Genomic DNA, 12,260 nt, shown 5'->3' on the forward strand with positions numbered 1-12,260 from the left:
ATTTGTGCTGTTCTCTATTTCCCTTCCTTCCACTTTATTTTTGAAGTCATATGACTTTATGACTTTGTATTATTCTCACAAGTCTGCTATCCAGTTATTGAGAAATTTAGTATTAGTATCTAAATCCCCATAACAATACAAATGAAATAGAAATATTATGAATGAGTTGGTGGTCCATATGTTTTGTTTATACTACCTCCCAAAGGACCTATACTATAAATAACATCAGCTGAAAAACCAAGTAACATTTGTAAGACACAATAACAGTAATAATGATACTGAGCACTTGCAAATCAATGACAGAGCAAGGATTTGAAAGAGCTCCCAGCCCTGTTCTAAATCCACTGGACTGCTTAACTTTTCTCAGATTATTAACCATAAAGTAGTTTATGGTATAAAGAATAAAGGAATATTCTTAGGATTTATATCCTGACGTGTTTGAAAGGTACATGGGAATAATCTGGGAATAATAAAACTTCTGTCATTAATACAGAATATTTCAGCCTCTGGTTCCCTATATGAAGTATGCCGGTACTTCCAGTTAGTTAGAGTCAAGCTAGGGTGACCAGATAGCAGGTGTGAAAAATCAGGATGGTGGGGTAATAGTTGCCTATATAAGACAAAGCCCCTAATATTGGGATGATTCCAATAATATCGGAATGTCTGGTCACCCTAGGTCAGGCCCTCCCACCCCGGAAGGAGCTGGAGCAGGTCCTTAATCAACTGGTCTAACTCACTCACAAAATAGCTTCTTTATTGATGTGCTCTTGGGCTTTCTCTACTTTCTGTCAAATTTTCTTACTAAATTCTTCCCTAATTTATTTCTTGTATTGTCTGATGAGATAAATGAGTAAAATGTATTATATTTATTGTGTAAAACCATTGATTCTCTGACTAGACTCTGTTAGCTAGCTTTGATCCCACTGAACCCTGATAGACCAGTTTGGTCCAGGCCAATGTGTTCTCTAAAAAATCAACATTTTCAAATACTTTGAAGAAGCATCCATCGCTCTGCCTGATCAAAGCATTCTCAAGCATCTGTAAGGAGGGATGCATCTGTTATACCAACTACAACATGTAGCCTGATACTTTCAGGTGATTGTTCTTTAAACTGCTGTATAGAAGGTGGTAGGTTATGAATAGAAGGCCTTTTATTTTCATTTTGTGTTCCCATAGTTTTTGTACTATGAAAAAGGATGGATTGGAAAGCATGGCTGGGCCTTGCTATATAATTTAGGTCACACTTAATATTAACTTTCCATTTATAAAGGGTTAATGATCTATAACAATGATTAGCCATTTATTAAAACACCCATTAACATTTATTAATGCTTTATAAACTATAAATAAACTATATAACCTATAAATAAAATATTAATATAAAGTGCAACCATAATTTATTATTTTGTATCACTCTATATCTTTCCCTAGAGAGGTTGTTGGTGTTAGATTCAAGTAATTAAGTAGTCACAAGATATTGTTGTTGGCTATTTTCTAGGTCTTGCAGGTTGTCTCAGGATTTGGAAAGGTTTTGAAAGATTATCCTGGACACTGTCGAGACACCTGTAATGTGAATTTCAATATAGTGCAAGAATTTGCTATACTTTTCAGTTGATGGCACTGGAGAAATGTAGTGCTTCTGTGACACCAGTATTCCCATTCCAAGCTCTTGCACACACCTTTGTATAAAGGGAAAAAAATAATGTAAAGTGTTGTAGGAATGAGGTTTTCACAAATCAAAACAATCCATGATTTCTTTCCTATAGCAGACCGTTGTAATTGTGTGCTTATGCTTTTCCTCCATGTCAGCTTTACTCTACATTTAATACTTGGTGAAAATAATTGCACTAATAATGTGTTGATTAAAAGTGCATTAATTTTACATAATCAAATAATGATTATTAATTTAAGTTCTAATACACCACAAAATGGCTAATTCTTCAGCCATTTTACATTTAAATGCGTAACGGAAATTAACATGGTTTTGAACAGCTCATTAAGTGTTCTAAGATATCCTGTCAATTCCTCTAATTGATTAAAGAGACAACCTTTATATAAATACAAGAAGAGTTCTGATCATGCAAAACTGAGGCTACACAGGGAAACATAAAAAAGTCAGGATATGAAAAAAAGTGATGATTCCCACAGCACATTAATTCTCTCACATTGAACATGCTAAGTTTAATTCATGAAAAATTGCAATTTGTATCCCCATGTCTGTGCGCTGATTTCACCCTGGGGGAACAACAAATGGTGGGACTGCTGTTACTCTCTCCCTTGGAGTTCCACCAGGTGAAAGTGGCTTTAATTTATGGTCCGTGCTCCAAAGGAGAGATCCATTAACAAAGTCTGCCTGGAAGATCCATTTTCTGGGCTGCAGCAGCCAACTCCAGGCCCTTGGTGGAGCAGAGTTTGTAGGCAGCCCCACCAGGATACTTGTCATCCAGGTGGACTTTTGATCACCAGGCCTACAGTCTGTGTTCGCTAGTGGAATCAAGCCCAATTGTATATTTTCACGGGTACATTTTTAGTAGCTTACCTGTTAATCAAAAATCTTTAATGTGGCTGAATTTACATTACTGTGAGAATCTTGGGGTTGAGCCTCAACAGCACAGAATTTAGAAAGGTGGCTCCCATGATCCTAAGCAGACTGGGAGATGTAACTATCCATTGCAAAAATTAGAGCATCCTCAAAGTACTGTTTCTGCAGTCAGCTGCTGTGCCAACTGAGGATTGTGCTCTGTCCTGCCCCAGTCCCCACTTTCCTGACTTGACAAACCCTCTGTGTGGAGGCAGAAAGTTACATAGAGATGACTTTATGCCAGTCAAGGATTCTTCTTGGTTGTGGGAATCTTCATTTGCTGTGTTAGTGCAGCTTTCTGGTGACTGTGTGAATATTTACCCCTTTAATTTTTGTTTCTTGGCTTTATCTTGTATTTTGATATGTAGCCTTAATGTTGCATTAACATAAATAATCTCAACTAGGCTTTGTTATTGATACTTTTTGAGATGAATGAGGAGCTGGGGAGATAGACTGAATACACACTGGCAAATAGAGTCTTAGAACAAATATAGACAACATGGTGGTAAAAATCCTTATGCCACCTGTACCTTATCTCCACTTGCACTGTCACAAGGTGAGCTGGGATCTGTGAGATCTGCTAGATTCTTAGGAGATACCAATTATAAATGATCATAAATGTCTCTTGTAATATGTTTTTTAATTACTCCTCCAAACATCTATCACTTTATTGCCAGGTGATCACTATAACAAATGACAATTGATTAAAAAACAGTCACTTCTTTTTGTTCCTGCATCATATGTAAAATTCAGTTATAGACAGTGCAGGTAGTGTTGCCTATTAAGGTTGCCCAGCACTTTCCATTATAAGACCCTTTTTTCAGTTGCTTATAACTTTGTCAAACTTTAACCATTTTGGCTGAAATTTTCTATTCCGAGTATCTGCCTCAGGCTGAAGTATTTTGGAAACTTCAGCAAAAAACAGTTCAGCCATTTCTCAGAACAAAATGAAGGAAAAATGTTGTTTTACCCATTTTAAAAAATTCTTGAAATGGTTTCATTGAGAAGCTCTAATGCTTCCATACTTTGAAGCAAAGACTGAAAATTTGGTGTGTGGAGGTGTCACCCTGGTATTGGTTATCTGCTCCACATTCTCAGGGAGAGGCTTTTAGCATTTGGCAGCTACATTCTTTGAAGATTCTCTGTACTGAGTGTATTCTACCCTTTCACAGCTCCTATCTGTGACCGGACTGTGCATATGCCATCCCCATTGAAAATACTCCAGCCCACGGATGTAGGGGCTGAGCAGGACTTCCCCTGCAATTACTACTTCTGGCTGCTGTGGGCTGTTGTGGTGCTGGACATGAGAACTGGGAGCAGAAAGACACTTTGGTGCTCTCAGTGTTCTCCCTGCTGGGCCCAGGAAGTGTCCAAGTAGCCCAGGAGGAGGAGGAATGAAGAAGAGTGAGGAATTGGGTCTGGGGGGGCAGTGAAAGGATTGACTGGGGTATGGGGCTGGAGATTTGTGGAATGGAGGAAATGGAGTGAAGATGAGAAGCCCGGGGGGAAGGGGAGGGGGACTGAGACATGGAGCTGAGGGCAGGGGAAGACTGCCCCTGGGATAAAGATAGGCTGGAGGGACCAGATGGAGTTGGGCTTGGGAGAAACCGGGGCAGAAGAGTCTGTAACCACTAGAGAACACTCCTCTCAGAACCTGGAACTGAACCCTGGCTTCCTAAGTTCATACTCTGTAGCAGGTTGAAGATGCTGAGGAGCTGTTAACATATATTAAAAGTATCCTTTCAGTGCAGTTAGGAATCTAGAGTTGCTCCAACATTTATTTCAGTACCACCCCTTTAAGAGTCAGGCAGAGTGCACAACACTGGCTTTTGCCAGTGTAGTTCATGCACTCAAAATGGCAATGAGAGGAACTCACTGTCCTTTTCTCTAGATTTTTGTAAGTGAATATAAACATAACCATTTCCCATGTGGTGGGTTGTTGTTTTTTTTAAATTGCTCCTTGCTGCATCAGAGGAGATGCCTCTGCCCATCTTGGAATTAATAATGTGGAAATGTCTTGTGGTTCCTATTATACACTCAGGAAGGAGCTGCAAGTGTGCCACGCTTTTATTGCAGATCCTTTGGGCATAAGTAAACAAGCAGAACTTAGAGGGCAGCAAAGAATACAGCTGTGTAGAATTATCAGTATTTGCTTTATTTTCATTTGTGAATTGAGATTTTTAGGCGTACTCACATAAATTCAACAGCGATCAGTAAGTTATAAAGTTTCACGTGTTTCAGACAAACACAGATTAATGTTTACTTTGCCAGTGACAACATTTCCTTCCTGGCCAAAAAGAAAAAAAATGACTTGTGCTTAAGTAAAAATTCCCTGAAAGAACTTTCCTCAATGAAAATTTCCCAAAGTGATTTTTTTCCCTTTGTTCAGGGTGAAGTGTTTGTAGTGGAAAAAGCAGAATTTTCCTTCAAATGAGGCAAGGGCAATTTGTCACTTAAGTTTTATTTTTGAGAAATACTGAGGTCTTTCCCCCAATAAAACTGCAAAAAAACTAAAACAAAACCAAAAAATCTCAGCCAACCAAACACACAAACAAAAAACCAAGAAGAAATGCAAAATAGTCTTGATTAACAAAATTCTGAGATTTCACCATTCTTCCATTGCTGAAATTCTTGAAAACATAGTTGTAAGTATGCTGAATTTTGTTTAACTTTTTTCTTCAGTCTGTCTATTCACTCATCTTGTAAAGTCTTTGTCAGCTATCTCCCTCGTAAAAATGTAGTAAAACCGTGGACATTGTACAATAGGAAAAGGCACTTATTTGAAACATATCTATGTAAAGTGTTAATCTCTTCTGTCATATTCAGGTGCTATGTGGCTTTGTTCAGTGTCCATCATGATGTATGAAATAACAAAAGAATAAGATAATGTACTGTATATATCCATACAACCATATAGATTCCCTTCTTCTGAACCTGCACTGAACAACTGAAGGTAACTGAATTTAGTTCATCTGTAATATTCTAAAAGGCAAAGGATATTTAAAATCTTCTGGTGTTGCTACCAATTAGAAACATCCATGAACAGCAATGAATAGAACAACATCTAAATCTGACACCAGAAATTTATATAAAATAACAAGAAAAACAGGTTCTGTAGGGAAGAGTAGTTTTCTAGATTCACTATTATATATATATATATTTCAAAACATAAGCATATGAAATTATGATAAAATCACTGAAAGCCTCATTAAGAATTCATCTTTTGTCTTTGTAACATCTGTCATTATCAGAATGATATTCAGCAGTCATTACTGTAGTCCCTGTTGCTAGAAAAAAATTACTTTGTACATCCTAATATGGCAGTTAAAAATCCCTGTGGGGAATTTAATTTGGATCTTTTATAGCAGCAGCATAAACTAATATATTCTAAGAAAGTTAAATTGTCTGTGACTGTTCCAACAACACATTAGATAAATCCCAAAGTGCCACCACCATAAGAGTCAAATGTCATGAGCTGCAAAGATGGAGTTAGAACAATGGATTAAATGATCTGTAACAGTGGAAGCATCATAACAAATTATGAGTTTGCAGTGTATTTTCATATTTACTGTACACATTCTGCCATTTTGTCATAGATAGGAAAAATGGAACACCATTACTAACATGTTGTAAAGAATGAAAATGTACATGATGCATTTAAACTGTTACTCTGATTACATAAATGTCCTGATGAGCTGTAAAGATCAGGTGTTCGTGTTGTTATTTTTAGATCTATTAGCTCTGCTCAATACCCTTGCTCATGAGGTAATTTTGATGCAGACCCTAGTCAGTGTAAGCGGTGCTGACTTTTGATGGTTTCTTTTTTTTTTTTGGAGGGCACCCAGAGGATAACTTTAGTTTTGCCCTGAGGCTGTTCTCATATGTACTCAGTTAAAGAGAGCAAAGAAGAATTCTGCTGGCCCACAAAGTGTGTGAACTACATAGACTATGAGAGGAACTCCAGGTAAGGGAGCCTGAGAGTCAGCTCTCTGTGACATCTGGAAGGACTTAGAAGGGGTGAGAGCTGAGCCCCGAAGGTGGGCTGAAGAATAGCCTGAGAGTGGCAGAAACATGGTTCACTGATTTGGATATTTGGTTTGGTTATTTAATTGGACTTTTGTTATCCCGGAAGGGGACTGAACTTCACATGTGACCTGGTGGGAGGGCTGAGACACCCAGAAGACTGCTGCAGAACCAGGCTGGCCAACAAAAGAGGGTGCTAGAGTAGAAAAACCTCTACAATGCCACCTCCTGGCATGGCGGGGGGGGGGGGGGGGGGTGTTCCTCTGGCAGTGAGCTCCCACCCTATCCCAACAACACTCCATCTTTATTAAACTGCACTCAAACCATTGTCATTTGTTTACAACTTTAATGGTGTTTTGTGTGTGTGTGTGTGTGTGTGTGTGAAGTGTTTCTTCACCTTACATGTTATAGGACTCCGAGTTTAGAGCTATATTTTTTCCAAAATAGATATCCTATATGGATTTAATTGTAAAATAAAATAGGAAGAAAATGTTTTCAAGACAAAATGGTCAAATGTGTCAATCTCTACATAGTTGTACTTAATATCTTTGATTTGAATTTTGAATATACTATCTTGTGTCTCCTATCTTAATGACAAAATAGATTATTTTAATTTTAATATTTTATTTTGGGGGAAGATTTAATATTGTGTACTAGAGAGATGCATAAACCTACACCCCAGTTCCAAACTATCCTGACCTTTCAGGAAAAGTGGAAAGATTTGAGCTCATCAATAGTATATACTTGTAGGAAGAAAAAGGTTTGACGATTTGTGATCGGTATGTGGGTGGGATGAGGTAAAATTAAGGATATTGCATGAGTGATATAAGAAACCTTTTGTTTGGATACATCACAGAGGAGGAATAAAAGGAATGAGGTTTTTTGAGACAAATTTCTTTCATCAGTTTTTGTAAAACTGAGAAGGTATTTTATCACCCTTTTTAAGGCATCCTAACCTTGCAGTCAAGGAACGAGTGTTCTCTTCCCCATTTTGATTTTTCTTACAACAAACATCGTGGGTGATATTTGTTGTTGCAAATCTGGTTACCTGTTGATAGCAAATGAAATGCAGTATGTGGCCATTTATTCATCAAACCACTTACGCACATGATTAAATCCCATTGACTTCAAAGGCTTTAATTAGACAAACTCATGCTCAAATCCTGTGCTGAATTAGGGCCTCTATAAACAAAGTTGGAGTTTAAGATTGGATCCCATCCTCTTAAATCTACATTATCCCTTTTTCAAAACAGAGGACCTCATTGTGTGACATTTATTTAAATTGCTGAACACCTGCTAACATGAAGTGTCTTAGGCCTTGTCTACACTACGAGAGTAGTTCGAATTTACTTGCATCGAATTTTTGGAATCGATATTGCAAAGTCGAACGTCTGTGTCCACACTAAGGACAGTAATTCGACTTTGTGAGTCCACACTAACGGTGAAAGCGTCGACATTCGAAGCGGTGCACTGTGGTCAGCTATCCCACAGTTCCCGCAGTCCCCTCTGCCCATTGGAATTCTGGGTGTAGCCGGCAATGCCTTCTGGGTAAGAAAATGTGTCGAGGGTGCTTTTGGGTAACTGTCATCATCCGTCCATCACTCCCGCCCTCCCTCCCTGAAAGCGCCGGCGAGAAATCAGTTCGCGCACTTTTCCAGTCATTGACAGCGCGGATGCCACAGCACTGCGAGCATGGAGCACGCTGCGACCATCGCTGCAGTTGTGGCCGCTCTCAATGCCTCGCAGCTTATCATACAGGTTTCCCTGAGGCAGATGCAGAAAAGTCAGGCGAGGAGGCTACATTACCGCGGTGATGTCCTGAAGTCTGAGAGTAGCACAGACCTCTCAGAAAGCAGGGGACCCAGCGCCGAGGACATCACGATGGCAATGGGTCATGTTGATGCCGTGGAACGGCGATTCTGGGCACGGGAAACAAGCACTGAGTGGTGGGACCGCATAGTGCTGCAGGTCTGGGATGAATCCCAGTGGCTGCGAAACTTTCGCATGCAGAAGGGAACTTTCCTGGAACTTTGTGAGTTGCTGTCCCCTGCCCTGAAGCACAATGACACCCGGTTGCGAGCTGCACTGAGTGTACAGAAGCGAGTGGCCATAGCCCTCTGGAAGCTTGCAACGCCAGACAGCTACCAGTCAGTCGCGAACCAGTTTGGGGTGGGCAAATCTACCGTGGGGGTTGTTGTGATGCAAGTAGCCAAAGCAATCGTTGATGTACTGCTGCCAAAGGTAGTGACCCTGGGAAACGTGGAGGCGATCATAGATGGCTTCGCAGCGATGGGATTCCCAAACTGCGGTGGGGCCATAGATGGAACTCACATCCCTATCCTGGCACCGGACCACCAGGCCACCCAGTACATTAACCGAAAGGGCTATTTTTCCATGGTGCTGCAAGCACTGGTGGACCACAGGGGACGTTTTACCAACATCTACGTGGGATGGCCGGGCAAGGTTCATGACGCTCGTGTTTTTAGGAACTCTGGTCTGTTTAGACGGCTGCAACAAGGTATTTACTTCCCGGACCACAAAATAACTGTTGGGGATGTGGAGATGCCTATAGTCATCCTCGGGGACCCAGCCTACCCGCTAATGCCCTGGCTCATGAAGCCCTATACTGGCGCCCTGGACACTGAAAAAGAACTCTTCAACTACCGGCTGAGCAAGTGCAGAATGGTGGTGGAGTGTGCTTTTGGCCGTCTCAAGGGGAGATGGAGAAGCTTACTGACTCGCTGTGATCTCAGCGAAACCAATATCCCCATTGTTATAGCAGCTTGCTGTGTGCTCCACAATCTCTGTGAGAGCAAGGGGGAGCCCTTTATGGCGGGGTGGGAGGTTGAGGAAAATAGCCTGGCTGCTGATTACTCACAGCCAGACAGCCGGGCGATTAGAAGAGAACAGCGGGAAGCGCTGTGCATCCGGGAGGCTTTGAAAGCTAGGTTCCTGAGTGAGCAGGGTAACCTGTGACTTTTAAGTTTGTGTACAGAGAAGCTGAACCTGCCCCCGTTTCTTTACCCAGTTAATGTTGACTAACCTCTCCAGTTACATACCCCCTTCACCCCCTTCCAACACACGTTTCGAAATAAAAATAGTTCTACTTTGTTAATGCACACCGTTTTCTTTAATACTGTTTTCGCGGGAATTTTTTAAAACTGGGACGCAGACTGTGGTGCGGAGCGGGTGTAGTGTAGTGACGCGAATGAAGCTTCTAAACTCAAGGATTGACAGGCTCCGCTGCGGTGGGATGGTTGTTTCAACGGAGCCTGTCACCCCTCCTGATCGGGACTGTGTGTATGGGGGGGCTATGTGACTTTGTGGCAGGGGGAGGACGGTTACAGATCCCCTGCTGCGTGGCTCTGTGATCCTGCATAAGGACCGCCGCTTAAGATCTGTAACTGCCCTCCCCCGCCACAAAGTCACAGAGCAACCCACCCCCCACCACATAACATGAAAACAACCTCCCAGACTAACCAGGGTAACTAGTCACAGCATCACTGCACTGTGTATGTGCCCTGCTGCTGTGCCTGCCCCCGCCTATGTACCCTGCCAAAGGTGACTGTCCTGTCCAATTACCAACCCCCTTTCCCCTCCTCCTCCAAAAGAACATGATTGAAACAGTAGTTAACAGAAACGTATTTTTTATTATCAACTACACATGGAAGTGGGAGGTGAAACTTGGACGGGGGCTTGTGTCAGGCGGGAAGGAAAGAACTTTTCAAGTTTTGGGGAATGAGAGCCTTCTGCTACTAGAGCTCTCTGTAGGGGTGGAGTGAGAGTTAGCAGGGACTCTGCCGCCTCTCCTTCTTTGCACTTTGGGTGAGATGGGTATGGGACTTGGTGGCGGGGGAGGGCGGTTAGAGATGGACTGCAGCGGGGCTCTGTCCTCCTGCCTCCGTTCCTGCAGAACATCCACAAGGCGCCGGAGCGTGTCTGTTTGCTCCCTCAGTAGTCCAAGCAGCGTTTGAGTCGCCTGCTGGTCTTCCTGCCGCCACCTCTCCTCCCGATCCATGTTTGCTTGCTGCATTTGGGTCAATTTCTCCCGCCACTGGGTCTGCTGTGCTGCCTGGGCTTGGGAACAGGCCATAAGTTCAGAGAACATGTCCTCCCGTGTCCTCTTCTTCCTATGCCTAATCTTCGCTAGCCTCTGGGAGTGTGATGCCAGGCTACGTTGTGAGACAGTCGCAGATGTGGCTGTGGGAATGGGAAAAAGGGAGTGAATTCCTCAGAAAGATAAATGTAGTTGTGAACAAAGAACATAGTCTTTCTCTGTGAACAAGACCATGCACAGCACCTATCACATGCGCACTCAGCACAAGGTCGAATTCTCGGCCTTCGCATTCAGTGCCTGGGGTCTTCCACAGCACATTTGAGAAGCGGGGCAGCACAATGGAATTTCTGTTGCAGGTAGACATGGTAAGCCGTAGACTTGTGGCAGTTTAAAACTTTTATATTACCACTGGCCTCATTTCACATTTAAAGCAATGTCAGTCCCTGCTGCCAGCAATCCGGCAAGCGGGAACTCTGCCCCTGTCCCACCCCCTCGCGGCTGTCCCCAGGAACGATCCCTTTCGGCAGCCCCTCTCCCGCCTCCACCGCGTGGCTGCAAACCAGCGGTTACAGTTCTGTAAAGGAACGAGCAAGCAGTCCCAACACTAACATTCCCCTACCTAATTCAAAGCAGGTCACCATGGGCGACATCACCCTGATGAGGATCTCTGACAGCGAGAGAGAGAGAATGCTCCGGGAAAGCCTCCAAAGACCAGGGCCGTATGCCGCCCTGCTGTGCAGAGCAATGATTCCCGAGTACTTGATAGTCTCGTGGCGCGGCAACGTCTCGTACTTCGGAGGACCCAATAAGGCCGCTCTCCCCAGGAACCTCATGCAACGGCTTTCCAATTACCTCCAGGAGAGCTTCATCGAGATGTCCCGGGAGGATTACTGCTCTATCCCTGCACATATAGACCGCATTTTACTCTAGCTGCAGTAGCAGGGACTAAACAGTAGAGCGGCTTGGGCAGGACAATCACGGAAAACCGGACATTGCTAGATTTTTTTTCAAAACTTGCACTGCCCATGACTGAACCGTTAAGTGCCTAGGGCAAAGTAATCATGAACAACCCATTCTTTTAATTGTTAATATTCCTGTTCTGTTAAAAATAAATGTTTAGATGTTTACAACACTTACTGGCTGATCCTTCCCCAGATTCTGTGTCCGGGGTAACGGCTGGGGACGCTTCGTAGGGGATCTCTGTAAGGGTGATGAAGAGATCCTGGCTGTCGGGGAAATCAGCGTTGTGAGCGCTGCCGACTGCCTCGCCCTCCTCATCTCCTTCCTCATCTTCCCCGTCCGCTAACATGTCCGAGGAACCGGCCGTGGACAATATCCCATCCTCAGAGTCCACGGTCAGTGGTGGGGTAGTGGTGGCGGCCGCACCGAGGATGGAATGCAGTGCCTCGTAGAAACAGGATGTCTGGGGATGGGATCCGGAGCGTCCGTTTGCCTCTTTGGTCTTCTGGTAGCCTTGTCTCAGCTCCTTGATTTTCACGCGGCACTGCGTTGCATCCCGGCTGTATCCTCTCTCTGACATGTCTTTTGAGATCTTCTCATAGATCTTTGCATTCCGTTGCTTGGAGCGCAGCTCAGAAA

General features: G+C 43.1%; 1 protein-coding gene across 2 annotated transcripts; it reads right to left on the reverse strand.

Annotated features, from left to right (window-relative positions):
- Positions 1–10,234: 10,234 nt before the first annotated feature.
- LOC128845632 (uncharacterized) lies at positions 10,235–12,057 on the reverse strand. 2 transcript variants are annotated; one of them, XM_054044495.1, is made up of 2 exons: positions 11,799–12,057; positions 10,235–10,804 (listed from the first exon to the last, which is right to left on the reverse strand). In XM_054044495.1, the coding sequence occupies exons 1-2, from the start codon at positions 11,968–11,970 to the stop codon at positions 10,329–10,331; spliced, it is 648 nt and encodes a 215-aa protein (XP_053900470.1). In that variant the 5' UTR covers positions 11,971–12,057; the 3' UTR covers positions 10,235–10,328. The 2 variants fall into 2 exon arrangements, with proteins under 2 accessions (XP_053900470.1, XP_053900469.1); XM_054044494.1 differs by lacking the exon at positions 11,799–12,057 and adding an exon at positions 11,281–11,782.
- Positions 12,058–12,260: the final 203 nt, after the last annotated feature.

Source organism: Malaclemys terrapin, chromosome 11 (genome assembly GCF_027887155.1).
Source record: "Malaclemys terrapin pileata isolate rMalTer1 chromosome 11, rMalTer1.hap1, whole genome shotgun sequence".
Lineage (NCBI taxonomy): Eukaryota > Metazoa > Chordata > Testudines > Emydidae > Malaclemys > Malaclemys terrapin.